This window comes from Contarinia nasturtii, unplaced genomic scaffold (genome assembly GCF_009176525.2).
Source record: "Contarinia nasturtii isolate CC-2019 unplaced genomic scaffold, AAFC_CNas_1.1 Cnas_scaffold_129, whole genome shotgun sequence".
NCBI classification, from domain to species: Eukaryota; Metazoa; Arthropoda; class Insecta; order Diptera; family Cecidomyiidae; genus Contarinia; species Contarinia nasturtii.
Genome location: NW_022197486.1, coordinates 8776378 through 8796176, shown reverse-complemented (window position 1 = coordinate 8796176; position 19799 = coordinate 8776378). Strand labels below are relative to the sequence as shown.

The following is a 19799-nucleotide window of genomic DNA, read 5'->3' as shown; positions in this document are numbered from 1 at the left end:
TTGTCTATTCTACCGTCTTCGAGCGAAAGGTTTGTAAAAAAATGACAATACTAATCATACGGTATCGGGTCACCATCATTGCTTATGAAATGATAGCTTAATAACTCACCTCTTCACATTTAATGATTTCGTTCGAACACACGTGTTCAGAAGATTAAAAACATTCAGAAATGTTTCTATTTCAAGAGTCACCTAACCTCGATCTTAAGTTTATCGCTTTTTTGGTTTTGTTTTTTGTTTTATTTCCCGTCATTTTATTTTAATTTATTCAACTTTTTTTTATGCATTTTCCGTTCCCAATAAAATAAATGTCCTAACAAAATCAATCCTAATAACCGAACACAAATTATCTTGTCCGGCTGTGTCATTTCACTAAAAACCAAAAGGCTGAACCCGATGATGGCGACAAAAAGTATGTTACAGCCACTGCTATAACCACTCGTACGGCCACTACCCACGAAGATTTGGGTAAAAATGCAAAAACACAGCAGCTCGAAGAAAAAACCGTTGCGACAACAACCACACACAACTTGAATCGTCAAGAACAGCGTGTGGTCACCCAAGAAGTAAAAACCAAGGCAACAATCACTAGCGGCGAACAGGTATTTTTTTTTTGGCTTGTGATAGTTGTTAGCTATGATGTTTTTAACGAACGATTTGAAATTCCATTTTGATAATGAAAAATGCTTTTGAGTTTTGTATTACTTTCGATCATTTCTTTTTGGCATGTCATTAAATTATCCTTTACGTTTCGTTTTATTGTAATTTGAGTAAAACAAAAAGAAATTATTCAATGTTTGTACAATTTTTTTCAGTTATTTTAAGTTGTTCGTTTAAAATTCATATTTTATTTTTTCAATGGTGTTTTCAATTTGAAACTTGTGTAGTTTAAGCGACGAGATAGCGTATCGTCAACAAGTTCTGGCGATTCGGGTACGCCAATCGACGGGCCAGATGATCAAATTCTATCCATTCAGGACCAGGTTTGTATTGTGTTTATTGTTGTAGTTAATAGAATCGTTCATCATGGATGATGATGACTGCTAGCCGACCAAGTATGGTTAAGTTTTTTATTGAAATTTTCATTTTTACTCACCACAATGTATGCACGATGCTGTTTAATTGCTGTTGTTGTGTAGACTTTGAGAAAAATATTAGTCAATGGATAATTATTTTGTTTGGACATTGTAGACGCATACTTTGATCATCCCTTGTGAAATTTCAAATTGAGTTGAAAATAAAAAAAAACAGCGTATAATAATTAGATTTCATTTTTGTATAGACTACAACTGCAGCACCAACATCAACAGTGGTTTCGACGACCGTAGGACAGATACCAGCAGAAGGCGAACATCACGTTATTCTCGGCGAAAATAGCCAAGGCTACACGGCAGAAGGTGAAATCATCTCCACACAAACCGTCAGCAGTAAAACACGAACCGTAGAAACCATCACCGTACGTACATCTTTTGAAATTCTACCCTCTTAGAATGATAAGTTAATTTTTGTTCATACATTTTTTTACAGTACAAAACGGAACGCGATGGTATCGTTGAAACTCGTGTTGAACAAAAGATTACCATCCAAAGTGATGGCGATCCAATCGATCATGACAAAGCTTTGGCCGAAGCAATTCAAGTAAGAAAGGATTCTTTTTATATGTTTTTTTTTGCTACCAGCAGAGCTGTTCTCGGCACCGCATAGGTGTGAGCACTTTTCCTGTAGTGTCGCATCTGAACGGTACTTGAAAAATTATATGAAATAAGTGCGGGTGCCTCCTCCAGTGCCAACAACAGCTCTGACTATCAAACAAGAAAAAAAATCGGAACGACATTTAATTTTTAAAATTCAACCATTTCTTTGTGAATTTACAGGAAGCAACAGCTATGAATCCCGATATGACAGTGGAAAAAATCGAAATTCAACAACAAACTCAATAAATATGATCACATATTGTTGCAAACAATTAATTTAATTTAGATTTGGACAAACGGAAGTAAAAAAAAGAAATCTTTATAATTACGATATAACTGAGAAAAAAAATCTATGTAATTGAACAATGTATTTTTTGTAATGTATTTTTAAGTTTACATTATCATCTTGTATTATTTTTTATGATTTAGATTTGAAATATTTACATTTTTGACGAGCATTTGAAGAACGTCAACGAAAAAACGAAAGTACATCATACTTTCCTAAATAAATACACTTTTTTCTTTAAAAAAAAAATCAATTATATTGATGGAAGCATTTGCAAATAATATATTAATAACACATTTTTTGGATAGCGTCACTCAGATTACTTGGCCTCCCATTTTAGATAAATGTTGTCCAAATTTTATAAAAAATATGAACATTCACAATATATTTGTTTTTTTCCCTCATTTTCTTCAGCCAAAAATGCGATAACTGTTTTAAAAACAATTTGAAGTAATTTTGAGTTATCGACTTTTTGCTGTGAAAGTTTGTGTCATCGTTCATTTCTATAGCATTCAAGTACCTACGACAATGTATGAATGTTGAAAAAAAAAAACAAATAAATTATAGCTATTAATAATCGAAATTTCCCCTCTCCTCAAACAAAAGAAAAAAAATCAAACAAACACAAATGAATATATATATATATGTAATGTTAATGTTGAGAAAAAAAAAGGAAAAGAAAAGGCCACCTTCGCCACATAGTTGCTGCTTCATTGGTTTAAAGTGAATACACTGATATAGACGGCGTACTCCTCAATCCACTCATTCAATCGAAATATATGTTGTTTTATGAAATAAAATGAATAAGAAATGAAAATTAAATACCTAACATTTATGGATATAAAAATATTGCAATAAAAACGTAAAAATTCCGTTAATATCAATGGTGTGCATATATGAAAATAAATATAAAATGGCCACGAAATTTTTTAAATAAAAATACACAATATACATCGCTTCAATGATTGAAATCATTTATTTTGAATTGAAGCGACCGCATATTTTTGTTTAATCATTTGATACACACCTAACATGTTTTGCTTCTACAATTCAATTACGAAAATAAAATCAGTTCAAACACATCACTCAATAATTGCATTGCCTCGCTTGCGATAAAAACAAATTTTAAAAAAATCAACTAAATAGGATATATGTACATGAGGAAAATCAGCCTTAAATTAACAAATGGCATATATATGGGTTTTTTTCTTTCGAAGAACGAGAGGGAAACGATAAATAGGATGCTCAACTTTGATGGGTACGCAATCAATTTTAAGACACAAAATAAAAACACTTTAAAACACAAGGATAAATTTACACACAAATTTATGAACGCAAACATACACATACACACACACACACACACATCAACATGTTCACCAATGCAAACTTTTTCGATACAAAACCAAAAAAAAAAAAGAATATAAAATGAACTCTCAGAATCACATAATAAATCTCTCATAAAATGTCATTTGAAAAGAATCTATCTAGCACAATATATGCGTTATTACTTGATGGACAAGAAATAAACCAATTATAAAGTATGAATCTCATTTTGCATGCATTTACAAACACAAACGCAAATGAAAACAATTCTTAATCAATTTTTGTCAAAAGAAAATTCTTTTTTAAATTGTTATTTTTATTTCTTGTCATTTTAATATGCATATGTTTAATATTTGTTTATAAATTATCACAGTAAAAAAAATTCAAAATATAAATTTTTAATGTGTTTTTTTTTTCGTTTCAATTTATGATATACATTATACTGTTTGCAGCACTTTTCTTGTATAATCGAAAGAGCTGAAGCTATTTCGATTTAGAAATAAGAAAGAACAAATTGAGAAAAATGCCGGTGATTTTTGTTTATTCGAGAGAAAAAAAAGAAGTTTATTTTGCTTATTTTTATAACACAGGTATGGTAACAAAATTTGTCTATAAACTGTGTCATGTATTTTTACAAAAAAAAAAACACATATTTCCTGTTTGTTTCTCGTTTGGCTTGATTGCAATTAATGTGTATATTAAATTTATTGTGCGTTTGCAAAAAAAGCATGACATTATGACAGCGTTCTTTGTTTACTCAAATCAATCAGCTGAACAAACGTTGAAATCAACGTTATTTACAAAATAATAAATATTTGCCTTTTTTATATGAACTGAAACAAAAAAATCAACTGATATTTTCAAAATGATGGAAATTCGAAATTTTCAAAATTTCGTTTTTCAACCACTTAAACACTGCCAGAGCGTGTGTGTGTTTTTTTTTATTATGTCATATTCAAATAAATAAATAAATAAATAATAATAATAAAAAAACCTCTTTGATATACACACATACACATGCAAAACAGAGAATGAATGTTTGCTTATAATATTTGTCTGAGAATTTAAAATGCACATTAAAAAAAAAATGAAGAAAATCCACACAATTTCAATAAGAACAAAATAAACCAATGTGCATTTAAGCTGCTGAACAATGTATCAACCGATATAGGAATGTTATGAAGCATAAATAATAATGTATTTTTCTAAATTCCATAAATTTGCTTGAATTGTATTGTATTGATCGTTATTTAGCCCAATAAAAATGTGCAAATAAAAATGAATTGAAACATAAATGACTTTGATTTGAATCGGATTTTTTGTTTGTTAGTTTTTTTCTTTGTTCGAAATTGAACACATAAGCGCCACCAAACTCTTGATAATGCTCATCAATCACTTGCCTATGTTTATGTTTTATCACTCTATCTCCCTTGCTCTATCTTCACCGTTGAATGAACACCCAACCAACTTGGGTGAAAATAAAAATAGATGAGAAAATTGGTAAGTATTCAGTTAAAATTGTTATGTGAATGTGAGTTAATTATGTACCATTTAATACATTTTGTGAGTTGAGTTGTCCGAGTGTGTGATGAACGATATGTGTGTGTGTGTTTGAGTGATACATTTTCTTTTTCTCGTTTTTTTTTGCCTCTATCTAATTCATTGTGTGCCATTCCGCGCGGAAAATCTAAAAATATCATATGTGTACATCATCACAACATGTAGTATGTGCTATTTTCAAAACCGGGCAAACCAAGCCGTATACCATTTGTCTTGTATATGCTTTTATTGACAAAGCAATTGACATTGCCGTCAGTGTTTGGCTGATTGAAAAACGTTCAAGAGACTTCAGTGAAGCGGTACTATAATGGTAAATCGAAAGGTAAAAACATACCACATTGGGTGGGCATCACAGCAACGATGTACTTAAACAATTGAAATATTAAAAACAATCAAAAAAATTAACACTATGTACACGAATTTGTGTGTTGTGCTCACCGAGTCGGCCGAGTAAAAATAGTGCATCTACTCTCTATGCTGTCGCTACGTAGACAACATGAGTTGTGGTCGAAGCGCGTAAATTATATTATTTTTAGGTGATTAATTGGTGATACACATTCACACTTTTTTCCTCAATTTTCATTTTTTCCCTTGTTATTTTATGCTTTTTTTTTAAATTCACCAAGAGCGAATGGGAAAAATAGCGTGCGCGAAATCCGAGTGCCGTATCGTGCCGAGTGACTATTGTCAAAACGTCGAGTGACACTGATTGAATCGAGTGCCGTGTGTAGTCACTGACATTTTAGCAACCGAGTATATTAGATGCAGTGATTACTATGAACGAACATAAATTTCAATAAAAAAAAATGAGTGGTGCAATAGAAAATGATAAAAAACCGGTGGACAATTGTTATGTATGCAAAAAATTAAGTGCATTAAAATGTTCAAATTGTGTTAAAGTATTTTATTGTGGCCACGAACATCAGCGAAAAGACTGGAAACGCCACAAATTTGACTGTCGACCATTTGAGGTAGGTTTTTTTTATTATCATCTTATTTACAACAGTATTTGGAATTTATGATGCAATTATGTTTGAATTTAAAAAAAAAAATAGGTTGCGAGTAATGAAAAATTTGGTCGATATTTGATAGCTAGTCGTGATATAAAAGCCGGCGAGATATTGCTAAAGGAATCACCTCTTGTGTGTGGCCCATCACAAATAACGTGTCCCGTATGTATTCGTTGTCTGCAGGGTCTTGATGAGACTGATATTACTAATGATCAGGTGTGTGCAAAATGCGGATGGCCAATTTGTTTGGAGTGTTCAGCCGATAAACAAATCGAAAAAATGCATCATGATGAATGCGAGATAACGGTGGCACGCGGCAACAAATTTTCATTACAAAACTACTTTAATCCACATCCCACCTATCAATGTTTGACGGTGCTACGTTGTTTATTGTTGAAAGAGCATTCGCCAGACAAATGGAATAAACTTTTTCAATTGGAGTCACACTGTGATCAACGGTACTATTTTTGTAATTTTTTTCTTGTAGCTGCATAAATATCTTCAATTGAAATAAAATATTCAATTCTGCTTATCGTTTGAATTTGAAACAGACGTGGAAGTGCACAGTGGTGTAATGATCGGGAAGGTGTTGCAAAGTTTATACCGCGTTTTTTTAAATGCCATGGCCGATGGAATGAAGAAGACATTCTCAAAGTGGCCGGAATCGTTCAAATAAATGGGCACGAGGTACCGCTGACCACACCACCATTCGTTGCCATTTACGATTTGGCATCGTTGGTCGAACATTCGTGCACACCAAATTTAACAAAATCATTTACATCAAAAGCCGATTTAATATTTTGGGCACCGAATAAAATAAAAAAAGGTGAACACTTGAGCATTTGCTATTCGGATGTTTTATGGGGCACGGAAAATAGACAACACCATTTATTGCAAACGAAAATGTTTCGTTGTGATTGTCCCAGATGCAGCGATGCCACTGAATTCGGGACATTTTTTAGCGCACTAAAATGTAGCCGATCAAACAACGGTTGCGATGGACTTCTTCTACCTGAAAATCAAGGCCAATGGCATGGCAAATGGAAGTATGAAATCAATTGATAACACTACTGCACAATTTGACCAATTCGTTCATTTGCAGATGTAATAAGTGCAGTGACATTGTTGAACAGCAGTATGTAAGATCGATTCTTGATCGAGCCGCCATGGACCTGGAAGCGTTGGAGAAAGACAATGAACTACAATTGACACAGTAAGTGACTTCAATTGTAAACTTTTTATACATTTAACCAATTTTCCAACAATTTATAGATTTATTGAACAATACTCAAAATGGTTGGCTCCCAATCATTATTACATTTGCGACGTTGAACTGACTTTAACGCAAGCGATTGGTTCAGGCGATCCGAAAAACTTACAACTTATTTCCAATTATCAATTGCAAAAGAAAATCGATTTATGTGAAAAATTATTGAAATTATTCAGAGTGTTGGCAGCCGGTTGGTTTTTTTTTTCTTCATATTTTCATTTCGTTTGCCATTTTTTTAAAACAATTAATCATTTAATTAGCTGAATCACGTTGTTTGGGTGCACTACACTTTGAATTGCATGCAGGATTAGCTGAACTTGGCCGTCGTGCTATGCAGAATAAAGACAATTCCTTTCGAAAGGCCATCGAGAACTCACTAATAAATGCAGAAGAAACCGTTCGATTACTAGCACATGAACCAATCGAGCTTAGCGAAGGTTGGAATTTATAAAATTATTTAAATTGAATTAATAAAACGACACATTTTTTTAAGGTCAAATTTGTATGCAAGCCAAAGCAAACATCGAGTCTTTGAGAGTAATCTTGGCCGCTGCTTCGGACATTTAAATTCAATTTCGTAAATATGTCAAAGTACTTGTCAACTGTGGAATATTCATTGAAAAAGTTTTATTTTCGTAGAAAAGGTAGTTTTTTTTTTGGTTGTCATCCGGATACCTTCAATGAGTTGTTTTCCTTTACAAAGTTTAAATGATTCAAAATGCAAAAATAAGATCATCTATGTTTTCAATGAAACGATAATATTGTATGTTTTGATTTTAATTTATTGATTGATTTATATAGAGCATTTTTTTTATTTTCAAATTCATTGTAAACACTTAATTAAATAAAAAAAAATTCATTGAAATAAATAGTAGTAAATTAAATAACTTAGTTCTGTTGTTTTGATGTGTAAGCATTAAAATGCTTTAACTAGGAAATCGATATAAAAACTAACGTAATCAAGGAGAGGAAATCTATTGTAAATGGAAATGGAAAATCCCCTGCTCAATTCAATTTTGACTGAAATATGCAGAAAAAAAAACAATTTAAACTTTTATTTCTTTGGCTGAATGATGAAAGTGGATTGTATGCTTTAATTCATAATAATGCTAAAACATCAACTCTCTAGAGGTTCATCTAATTTGTGGATATGTTCCATAATAACGAAGGTTGTGCACAGGAATGCCTTATGAATAAATGGTCATCAGTATCATTTCTTCAAGCGTTAGCGGATTTGCTTTGGCTTTTGCGTCCAAACTATGAAAACGCTCTGTGGAGAAAACACAGTTTTTTTTTTGTTCAAATTTCAATTTATCTCTGTTTCTCTTAAACTTATAAAAACCGGTAAAATTTACCATGTGCCAAATGAAGCCTAGTCATTGACATCAGATAACCCTCAAGCGTAATAAATTTATTGCGTGTAAATCGTCCAACGAGTGCTTCTATTACTTTGTTGCTGGCTGTTGCACCTCCAGCCCATAGTAAACTGCGTAAATTGTATGATGATACTTTAACATTCCATGTGCTGCGACTAAGTGACAGTGTGCCAACTGTGCCACATCGACGGAATGCAGACTAAATCCGAATGTTTTTGTATAAATTTATTTAAATAAAAAAATTAATTTAAATTTGCCATTGAAAAACAAACCTTCCAAAATTTTAGTAGATTAATTAAAATTGGGACGTAATCAAGTGATACGCGTCCGCCCAATGCAGGATCTCTTAATGCCAATAGTGACCGACATAAATCAAGTGATGGACCTCCGATTGTTCGCAATCTCAATGTTCCACCACAATGTATACTTCGAACAATATTTTGCAGTTGTGTTGCGTCGATTTCCATTGGGTATCGTGCACGAAGTTTGTACAGTAAACGTTGCTATTTTACACATTGAAAATAATGCAAATTATTATTGTGTCATTTCATTGACAATACTATTTTAAACTTACATATTCTGCAGTTCGATCATCACCAAAATCGCTTGTAATGCTGTGCACGACCAAATTATCTTCATTAATTTCCCAAACATCAGCGTGCTGATCGGCTAAAATACGTAGTAGAAAAGAACCTTCTCGATGTTGAACGGAATTTGGCATCACAACAAAATCACCGGCCGGCAATGCAAAAAATGTGGCCACTTCACGTGCATTTTGTAACGGTGCATGGTCAAGAGGCATTTGTTCACTAACATATTGCGGTGTTACTCGAGCCATTCCTGCACACAAACAACAACAAAAATCATTATAATTCTTCGAAAAATTTATTGTCGACCTTTAAAAAATTTTTACCCGGTGGAACTTCATATATGCAAAATCCAACTTGTTCTTCTTCAAACATCCGGCTTCGATAGCACTCATATTTTTGGGCAACGGCAACAACTACATGCGCTTTCGATGGATGACCGCTCGGCACACGTATCCGAAATTGTGGATTTGTAGCGTTCGTTTCTGATTAGCCAAAAAAAAAAACATTTAAACTCTGAAAATGTTTTTTTTCTAAACCACTTACCGATGCATTTGTGAGGACCACCAGCGTTGAATCTGTTTTTTTATGAGAGAAATATCGGAATTTGTTTCATTTTCATTGTTAGAAGAGCATTTTAGATGAGTTTATTTGATGATAATTAGTTTTTTCAATAAATCAAATTACCCAGCTCTCCATTGTCGAAATGCAAGTGCGGCTCGCCATGGAGTTCTCGAATGAAGGCCTGTCTCAAGTGCCCAATCATCGGGTCCTAGTATATGCATACAATTGTTTCGTATATATCTTATTGACAGCGAAAAAATGTCAAACGATTGCATTTTTCGAACACACTTACCGATGTGAGCCAGCCAAATGACTGAAAACCGTTGTAAAAACTCCGGCACCGCCATCCTATTTACAAAACAAAGTAAACAAGTAAACACCGTACGTGTTAATCGCATCATTGCTTTCAACTGACATCGTTTTCAAACAGTATAAACACTCTTTTTTTTTGCAATTTTTCTACTAAATGAATTAATTTTAGCGGCATGCTGTTGTTTACGTGGCAATTTACAATTAAGTTTATTTGCGGTGAATGCGGACAGAATAATAGAGAGAAGTAGTTAAAATGAACATATTTTTTTAAAAAAGCAAATACACAAGTTCAACCACTTTTATCGAGCATGCTCATCAAAAGGTAAACTACTAACGATACAAAATACCTTCAATTGAACAGTTCGTCATCATGTTCGCTTCTCATCGCGGCAGTTTTGCGAACGATGTATTGTAATGCCCAGAGTTTTGTGTGTACTTGTGCAATGCGCGGAGAGAAATGAGTTGTTCATTGAAGAGCACTGGTTAATTATCAATGTGCAATAAACGAGTGTATACTGTAGTGTATGAAACAAATGCCATTTTGAAAAGAATTTTATCAATATAGACTATGGACTACGAAATGTTAAGATTCGGCAAAATATCTATGCAAATCATGCATTTCAGAAACAAATTCATTGCAGACATGATGAATGAGAGTAAAAGTTTGAAGGAAAACGAGAGAAAATGCTCTTGAATCGTGAACATGGTCACACGATGCCATTCAATCACAACTGAACCTGTTTTCAAGATAGTTGAACCTCTGTCGGCTTCGTTGTAACACAATGTATCTAAAAACTAATGATTTTATTTGAGCCAGTTTTCTTTTCTGTCATTTACTCATTGCTCGAAATTCTCTTTCTGTCTCAGTTTCAACTTAATGAACTTGCTCTTATTTATAGACCACGAGGTCATAGCACAATTTATACGATTCTTATGATGATTAACACCACACACACAAACACACACACACACATAAAGCCAAAGAGAAAACGCAAAACCATCAAAATAATGTTCTTAAATCAATTATTTACACTAGGCAATTGTATAAATGATTTTATGTGCAATTATTGTATACTTGTTGAATAACGTTCTCTAACAAATATTTCTTGACAAATATCATTATTGCAATTGCCATTTCCACACTAGCATTCGAGGTCCATTGAAATCGATTCGAAAAAAAATGTTTTGCTTTTTTTATATTGTTCCGTTTTTGATGCACAATATCATTATTAATTTATCCCGACTGAGAGAGTGAATAACAATATATATAAAATTAGATCGCTTGCATGTGTTATGATCTGTCCGACCTTAATGCCGTACACACTTTTTTTTCGCTTAACTACTTCATCAAAGACCGTAATTGTTTTGATATCACAAGAAAAAAAACACACAACTAATGTAAGCGAAAAAAAAACACAACAAACTATCAAACAGAATCGGCAAAAGATAGCAATGAAAAATAGTTTCATTTAAAATTTAACATTGGTTCTGGTTGCGTGCGTATTATATTTTTCTCATTCGGTGCGTGTGATTGTTTGAGTTTCATTTTGAAATCGTTTTCGTCTTGTGTACATGTGACAAATATTCGGGAAGTGATTTTTGTGCGTATTGTTTTTTTTTGTTTTTCATTGTGCAAAGATGATTTGTAGCTGGAATATATCGATTGTTTTTTTAATATTTGGACAATTTGCATTTGGCATCACAAAAAATCTATATTCATTGTCCGATTCAGTGGAAAAAATTCTAAATATAACTGCAACCATAACGGCTGAAATTGATGCAACACAATTTATGGAAAATGTTCCATTGAAAAGAGAATATGATTTTGTGATAGTGGGCTCGGGACCGTCAGGATGTGTGCTTGCCAATAGACTATCGAACGGTAATCATAGTGTTTTATTGTTGGAGGCTGGTTCTGCTGAAAATCCAATGTTAACAAATATCCCAATGAGTGCACCGAATCTACAGCTAAGCGAATGGAATTGGAATTATGCCACCGAAGTGCAAGAAAATGCGTGTCAATGTATGTGTTTTTTTACAACTAACAAAAAATGTAGAAGAAAAAGTGAGCTTAAAAAAATTGTTAACATCCAATATTTCAGCAATGGAAGGAAATCGATGCAATTGGCCACACGGTCGCGGATTAGGTGGATCGTCAATTATAAATTATGCCATTTATACGCGTGGCAATAGTCGAGATTTCGATCGAATCGCCGCTGCCGGTAATCCGGATTGGAGTTTTGAAAATATTTTGCCATATTTTCAAAAATTTGAAAAATCTATTGTTGAACCTATGGATGATACTGACTCTTTTGGAAAGACGGGACAATTACAAATTGAAGAAACTCGATTCAAGTAAATATTAAAAAAAGAAGTAAATGATGCATATCAATTGTATGACATTTTTACCAATTGATTTTAGAACTCCAATTGCAACGGCGTTCGTTGAAAGTGCAATTAGTTTGAATCATTCACTCGTCAACTATAACAGTGGCGATCAAATCGGTGTTTCGTATTTACAATCATCAACGAAAAATGGATGGCGACAAACAGCCGCAAGTATCAATCTTTGATCAATGCTGCGAAAATCTCTATTTAACTCATATTAGTGAAAACGTTTGAAATTCGTTTATTTGATTTCTGTGTACAGGCAAGAGCTTTCTTATCGCCCATTCGTGAACGACCAAATTTGGATATATCACTAAAATCGTGGGCAACCAAGCTTCTGTTCAACTCGAACGGTGATCAAGTCAAAGCAATTAAATTCGTTCGTGATAAACAAGAATATACAATTAAAGTTCGAAAAGAAGTGATATTGGCTGCTGGCACTTTTGAAAGTCCAAAACTTCTGATGTTATCAGGAATTGGACCTGAACAACACTTGCAAGACTTGAACATAAAAGTCATAAAGGTACATAATGAAATGAAATCATCGTATCTACGAGAATATCCCGATTTAATTTAGATTATCAATTTCCGTAATCTAGAACCTGCCAGTAGGTCAAACATTGTACGAGCATATGGCTGTGTTTGGACCAATTTTCACCGCTGACAATTTGACAGATAATCTTATCAACATGAACGATGTCCTCCAATTAAAGTATGATTATTTGAATATATTTAGATTGTTTCATCTGAAAATTAAATTCAATTTAAATGGAATTTGTGTACAGGCCAATATTTGAAATACTAGACGGAAAAGGTCCTCTAACATCAACCGGCGTTGAATCATTGCTTTATATGAAAACCAACAATTCAGTCAGTTCCGATCCCGGATACCCTGACATTGAATTAATTCAATCGTTTGCAACGGTGGCTTTCGATACATGTAAGTTTCTTTCGATACGTACAAATATTCCACAAAAAAAAACTAACATTGAGAATGTTCATATTTTAGCGCAAGGTATACGTCAAGGTGTACGAATGTCACAAAAAGCATATAATGCTGTATTCAAGCCAATTGAAAATCGACGAGCATTTCAAATTTTGCCCATGCTATTGCATCCGCGTTCCAAAGGCTATTTAAAATTAAAGAGTCGCAATCCATTCCACCATCCCTTATTGTATGCGAATTTTTTCGATGATGCTCGTGACATTGACGCATTACTAGAAGGCATACGAGAGGCAATTAAAATTTGCCAACAACCACCATTTATTGAATTGGGCGTTGAACTATATAATGTCACTGTGCCTGGATGTGAAGATACTGAATTCGATTCCGATGAATATTGGATATGCTACATAAAACACTTGTCGGCAACGTTACATCATCAAATTGGTACATGCAAGATGGGACCACGCACCGATAATACAAGTGTGGTCGATTCACATGGTCGTGTTCATGGATTCAAAAATTTGCGCGTTGCTGACGTAAGCATTATTCCTGAGCCACCGTCTGGTCATACGGCTGCGTTTAGTTTTGTTATCGGTGAAAAAATAGCCGAAATCATTCGCAATGACTGGTTGCCCAAAGAAACAAACATTCAAAAATTGACACGAATTCGAAAATCTTTAGATTGGCAATATCAAGACCCAAACCATACAACAGAACCCAAACCAACAATTATCAGTGTAACCAAACGTCCGATACTGAATCATCAATATGTAACATCGCAACCAAAACAACTAATGAATGATCCGGAAGTAATGCATGTACTGGATTCATTGAATATGACTGCTATCAATGAAAATAGTCACCAATTTAAAAATCCAACGATTGGTGATGTTGGTGTTATCTTATGGGGATCACCGTTAGTCACTAAAACAATTGACTTTAAAACAAAATTGGCCGAAGAAACAAATTCAACCAGAGCCAATGAAACAAGGACCATCACAACGAAATTGCACATTTATAAGTCAAGTATGACAAGAGCCACTACACTGCCAACTCTTCAATCAACAACAGAGGATAAAGATGAAGAAGAAGAGGAGGAGGAGGAGGAAGAAGAAAATGACACAATTTTAGTGACTTCTGATGATATTAACACTCCCAATTCAACTGAAGTAGTAACACAATTGACAACAGTCGAGTCAACGTCTAAACTATCGAATATGGATAAGATAATGGCAACATCACCATCACTTGATGAAGATTCTATTAAAACATATAAACTTAAAGAGATTGAGAGAGCTAGACACATGAAATCTACAAATTTAGCTAAATTTTCTAGTACAACAAGATCTTCGGAAACAAAGCCAATGCCTATTAATGAGTCGCTTTCAACAACCGAGAAAGAAACGGAACGGAATACTATTAAGACCGATTTTGATAAAAATCAAACGAATACAGTCGAATTAGTACAAATTGAAAAAATTTAAATTAAAGTGTAAAGATATTGTAATAACTTCAAGTTTGTTGTTTCTCATTTTAATTTTACATACCAAAATTCTCCTTCGTGCTGTGATCTAGATGCAAGTAATTCACGATCTCTATCACTCAATGCATTCCATTCCCATGATCGTTCGCTCCATGCACCGCCCCAAATGCCACCATATTCACTCCCAGCCCAAGGTGATCTCAAGCGAACGAGATTTGTGTCATGTGGTGCATTGATACCGTTCTGTGAATCCATGGCCGATTGTGTTGTTCGTACTCGAGCCAAACCCGTAACGCAATAAGGATGGTCTGATAAAAGTCCAGAACGACGATGTTTTGTACCCTTTTCCTAAATAGAATTGAAAATAAACAACAACAACCAATAGTTTGCGACACTTTCGGAAATTATACTTACTGTTATCGCCAATAGAAGCGTTGATCTGGGAACGGCACCTAGTTTAAACATAAGGTAAACAAAAGAGAATTTTCAGCACAAAAAAATTGAGAGAATGGTAACTTTGTTACAACTTAATTTCAAGAAAATTTATAATTATATACCTCCCAGTAAAGGCCCAGACGGAGGAACACTAAAATAAATGAGATAATAGAGACATTTTCAAACGTAAGACAAGACAATAAATGAATAAAAGCCACACATACACACCTTTGTACAACAGCGCCGGTTAGGTCTTGTAATGCTCTCCCAATTGTGCCATATTTTAAAAATGCATATCCTCCATACAATTTGGCATAAGCTTTTTCTAGTAGAGCCGCCCAATACACATCGATCTGAGCGCAATGCATGTGAGCCGGTCGATCACCGCGCGTTGGCAAACGGTCATCAACTTTCACTTCAATCCAACGACCCCATTGCCAAAAGCGAAACCTGTTTAAAAAAAAAAAATATAATAATACGAAAACATTTAGAAGACGTATCATTCAACCGATTACAAACAAGCAATGCCAATCATCTAGGCAAGACCAATTTGCAATCTTTCAATTTAGAATAACAAGCAATTTCGATTGAACAGAAAATCACTCAATCTCCTCATTTCTCTTTTTTCTTTTCGAACTAACTTTGTTCCCTTTTACGGATCACCGTCATCCATTCATTCATAGTACGAAATACTGTACTGAATGTTGTAAATCAATGCAATTACTTGATTTTTCTATTGTCTTTAGTTTCTTTGGAAAATAGTCTGCATCATTTCACATTTCGCGGTTCATAATAGTTCATATGTTTTATGTATGAAACACGATGGAATATTCTTAGCGAAGAAACCAGTATAAATTATTAGAATTCGACATTCTATCCACACGACAGATAGATACTAAGGTGTTGCGCGCACAATAATCTTTTCAGTAAGAAAATTGATTTCCAATTTCTGAATCACATCAATCGATATGAATATTTTATCGAATTTACAGAATTTTGAAGTGTTTGTGTGTGTGTTTTTCTCATTCGTTGGTAGCGTTTTATGAATGATTCGTATGCAATGTGTATTAAAACGTTAACTCTCCGCACATATCACTTAACGAGCTATATTTCATACACACCCATACGCGCACATAAACCAACCAAATCATAAATATTCCACATTTGGACGAAGAAAAAAAAACGAGCCCGAGTAAATTGTAATGTCGTTTATGATGGCTTATAGGTGTGGCGTTCACCATTAGAAATTATTTATGATCGCATCGAATATTGTGTGAACATTGTTGGGTGGCATGTAATCCATATCAATATTTCATTTAATTTGTGCATTATCTCACACTCTCACTTTGGCTGACAACTTGATTGTAAATGAATAAAAATGACGCGCTCGTTTATTTCCCGCCCTCAATATCGCCCGATCCGATATTTTCTTCGTTACATTCATCGCATCAACCAAGTTTATTTTTTCCCATGACGAAAGTCAATCGCTTTATCAAAATTATGGGCTCGTTAGATAAATGGTGAATTAATTCTTGTTATATAGATGTACCATTAATATTTGATGGTAGATACAAAATTGAATAACTAAAACATTAATCGATTGTGTCATTTGACAAATGTGTGCGCGATTCAGAAAAAAATAAGTATAAAATGACAATCGAACAGTATCAAATGCCGATGCGCGGCCGATTTGATTACAAACATTTCGAATAATTTGAAAGCGATATTAATATACATGGAGCCATGTTCGAACTCAGTAAAATGATTCACGTGTCTGGTTTGTACGGTGCCATCAATGAATTATTATTGTTAAACGACAAGATGGAAATGAAGAATTCAGACGTTTTAACAAAGCCGCCATAATAAAGCGACCATAATGTCACTTTTATTGTGTTTGTATTTGCCATTCAATTAATATTAACAGTTAGTAAGTGAGAAAAATCGAATTAAAGTTGGACCGTTTGATTAACTGAATGTGTAGGTGTAAACGGCCAGAGACTATATGGTTATGTCCAAAATATGCAATTTTATTGCCTGCATCGAATCAAATGCACGAACATTATACTAACATGCACGGCGATTTAAGCTACAGAGTTGAACATTCAATCATATGGCGAAGAGTTGCATTTGTAAAAAGAGAAAGTAGAACATTACGGAAAGCGTGTGTGATCTTCAACTATATGACTTTCAAGTGCACGAACCTACAATTTGCATGTTATAGATGTAGAAAGGGTATTCGTATACATCTTTGCTTTTTTGGAGTTTAGCCAGTGTTGAGAAGCCAAAACTAGGTCTTGACCTATCAAAAATCGACGCTAATATGAATAATCTTGATCGCTGATCAGTCGTATGACTTCTCTCTTAATTTCTGTTATATAATCATATTTTTTATTTATGTTTGATAGACTCATGACGAGTGCTTTCGTCACATGATTTGTTGCTAAGTTGCCGATCTTATTTTGGTATTTATTTTCTTATATCATTTTTGAATCAATGGCTCATTCTCGTTTAAAGCGTTCAAGAGATACGAGTTAAAGGAAATCATAATCTTCCTTTCGCGAATTATTCCATCGAGAAGAAAAAAAATATTTTTTAAATTCAGTTTTCCATAAATTTTTGAATTGATTGGAGTTTAATAATGAGATTAAAGACGTTTTTTGTGACCATTTTAATTTTCAACATTTTCAATCACATTTTCGGAGATACGACTCAAATAACACCTACAACGATGCTGTGGAATCTTATAAAGAGTTGATCAAGAAAACACTGCTGAGTCAGGGTGCGTGCGGGAGGTCAATTTTCGATGTGTCGTTTCATTTGAGTGAAATAAAGTTGGAACTTGAGAATTTCGAGAGTCAAGCGCAATAAGGGCACACTATATAAACGCCATCTATTAATAACCGACTAACTACAATGTAAATCAAACGTATCTGTTTCCCCTTTTTATTTACTCCCTTCCCCTCTCGCTATACTTTTACATTGTAGTTAGTCTGTTTTACAAAGATGTCGTTTCTGTGTAAGATGTGTGACGTCACAATGTATTTATATGGATAGCGCTCGACTCTCGGAGAATTTGAATGAGATTGGCATGGGAGATGACACGGAACCATTTAGTATGGAAAAGGCGCTTAAAGATTTGCGTAAAAAGTCCATTTTAAAAAAATGTTATTGAGAACCGTTACAAAGAAGCTTCTTTTGCATTTAAAAGGCATTTCTTTCCATTTGGCAATATTTTTTTGCGTGAAATTTACTTTAACGTTATTCATTCACATGACACAATAACACCAGAGCGACTGATAGAAAACTACATCGATCGGATTGACAAAATGTTGCATAAAATCAAAGAAAAGAATCATTCAATCGAAGAGTAGGACAATTACAAATTTTCAGGTGAATTTGAATTTTATGAATGGTCGTACGAAGATGTGCAAAGTGATATCAACAATTTACTTGAAGGTGGAAATATTACAATAACAGCTGATGCAACGAAAACACCGAGATTCGATTCTGCAGTTAAATTTAATGAAATTGGTTTAGTTTTCAAATTGGCAAATGAAAGTTTACAAAATGAATTCGACGACGCGTTAAATTCATTTCTTATAACTTCGTCTACGGTTGGTAATCAAACTTTTAAATGTTATGACCAAATATATGAGCTTTCTGGGCAAAATAATATTAACATTATGTATGCATTTCAAAAAAGTTTGTATGACAAGGGACCATTACATATGAATGGTGTCTTCGCGTTTCTCAAAAGCAATGACAATTTTCTGAGTCCATACAGCACGTGGAACATTCAATTACGAAATATGGGAAGTTATGGCCATTCCAAGGAAGACCTTAAAGAATTGGCCAAATGTAAGAATGAAAAAATGAACATTGTATTGAGTGGACGAGGGAGTGCTGTGTTGAATGAACCGTTAAGCGAAATTTGTGAAGAAAAAAATCTACTGCCACAAATTAACAATGATATTTTTTCTTAATGACTTCTGATTTGAAATTCGTTATAGGATTCTGAATAAATCGATCTTAAAATTAAAAGATTAAACAAAATAATTTTGAATAAAGTAATTGAATGATTAATTGTGTCTTTATCGAATATTGAGCTGTTTTGTGTATTTCATTTTTTTTTATTTTTACCGTTTTTTTGTTTCAATTATTACTGCGTTCAAACTCAGTAAAATGATTCACGTGACTGGTTTGTACAGTGCCATCAATGAAATACTATTTTCATACATAAGATGAAAATGAAGAATTCAAAACGTTTTATATTTTAACGATGGCGCCATAATAAAGTGACCATAATGTCAGAGATTGTGTTTGTATTTGCAATTGAATTAATAATTGGTAGGTGAGAAAAATCGAATTAAAGTTGGACTATTTGATTAGCTGAATGTGTAGGTGTCAACTACCAGACTGTCCATATGGTTTTGTCAAAAATATGCAATTTTAGTGCCTGCATCGAATGAAATGCACATAATAAACCTGCACGGCTATTTAAACTGTAGAGTTTAACATTCGATCAAATTGAACGGCGAAGAGTTGCATTTGTAAAAAGAGAA

At 33.6% G+C, this 19799-nt stretch overlaps 3 protein-coding genes and 1 long non-coding RNA gene across 16 annotated transcripts in view; 2 read left to right on the top strand and 2 right to left on the bottom strand.

Moving 5' to 3' along the window:
* Positions 1 to 3409, top strand: part of LOC116341128 (protein 4.1 homolog) — a 33767-nt gene extending 30358 nt beyond the window's left edge. For 4 of the 6 annotated variants that reach the window (XM_031768010.1, XM_031768040.1, XM_031768030.1 and 1 more), the window contains 5 exons: positions 387 to 602; positions 888 to 983; positions 1283 to 1456; positions 1528 to 1638; positions 1875 to 3409. In XM_031768010.1, the coding sequence (XP_031623870.1) occupies positions 387 to 602; positions 888 to 983; positions 1283 to 1456; positions 1528 to 1638; positions 1875 to 1940 (663 nt within the window). In that variant the 3' untranslated portion in view covers positions 1941 to 3409. The remainder of the gene's footprint in view (positions 1 to 386; positions 603 to 887; positions 984 to 1282; positions 1457 to 1527; positions 1639 to 1874) is intronic. The other 2 variants (XM_031768047.1, XM_031768054.1) reach the window with 2 other exon arrangements.
* A 1126-nt stretch (positions 3410 to 4535) lies between these two features.
* Positions 4536 to 5487, bottom strand: LOC116341190. The gene is made up of 4 exons (XR_004201139.1): positions 5305 to 5487; positions 5201 to 5231; positions 4855 to 4993; positions 4536 to 4773 (listed from the first exon to the last, which is right to left on the bottom strand). It is a non-coding gene; the product is annotated as an uncharacterized LOC116341190 (long non-coding RNA).
* Positions 5089 to 7924, top strand: LOC116341154 (SET domain-containing protein SmydA-8). Of its 3 annotated transcripts, none has more exons than XM_031768081.1 (8): positions 5089 to 5176; positions 5493 to 5837; positions 5922 to 6334; positions 6428 to 6922; positions 6979 to 7089; positions 7149 to 7336; positions 7407 to 7583; positions 7640 to 7924. In XM_031768081.1, exons 2-8 carry the CDS (start codon positions 5673 to 5675, stop codon positions 7711 to 7713), a joined length of 1623 nt encoding a protein of 540 aa, XP_031623941.1. In that variant the 5' UTR covers positions 5089 to 5176; positions 5493 to 5672; the 3' UTR covers positions 7714 to 7924. The 3 variants fall into 3 exon arrangements, with proteins under 3 accessions (XP_031623941.1, XP_031623925.1, XP_031623933.1); XM_031768065.1 differs by having other exon boundaries at positions 5122 to 5188; XM_031768073.1 differs by having other exon boundaries at positions 5143 to 5402.
* A 119-nt stretch (positions 7925 to 8043) lies between these two features.
* The window catches only part of LOC116339977 (calpain-11-like), a 63026-nt gene continuing 51270 nt past the window's right edge, over positions 8044 to 19799 (bottom strand). For all 6 annotated transcript variants that reach the window (XM_031766107.1, XM_031766098.1, XM_031766073.1 and 3 more), the window contains 12 exons: positions 15466 to 15687; positions 15360 to 15388; positions 15217 to 15254; positions 14867 to 15150; positions 9966 to 10021; positions 9797 to 9881; positions 9656 to 9687; positions 9436 to 9594; positions 9097 to 9362; positions 8795 to 9025; positions 8502 to 8721; positions 8044 to 8416 (listed from right to left, as the gene is read on the bottom strand). In XM_031766107.1, coding sequence (XP_031621967.1) covers positions 8334 to 8416; positions 8502 to 8721; positions 8795 to 9025; positions 9097 to 9362; positions 9436 to 9594; positions 9656 to 9687; positions 9797 to 9881; positions 9966 to 10021; positions 14867 to 15150; positions 15217 to 15254; positions 15360 to 15388; positions 15466 to 15687 — 1705 coding nt within the window. In that variant the 3' untranslated portion in view covers positions 8044 to 8333. The remainder of the gene's footprint in view (positions 8417 to 8501; positions 8722 to 8794; positions 9026 to 9096; positions 9363 to 9435; positions 9595 to 9655; positions 9688 to 9796; positions 9882 to 9965; positions 10022 to 14866; positions 15151 to 15216; positions 15255 to 15359; positions 15389 to 15465; positions 15688 to 19799) is intronic.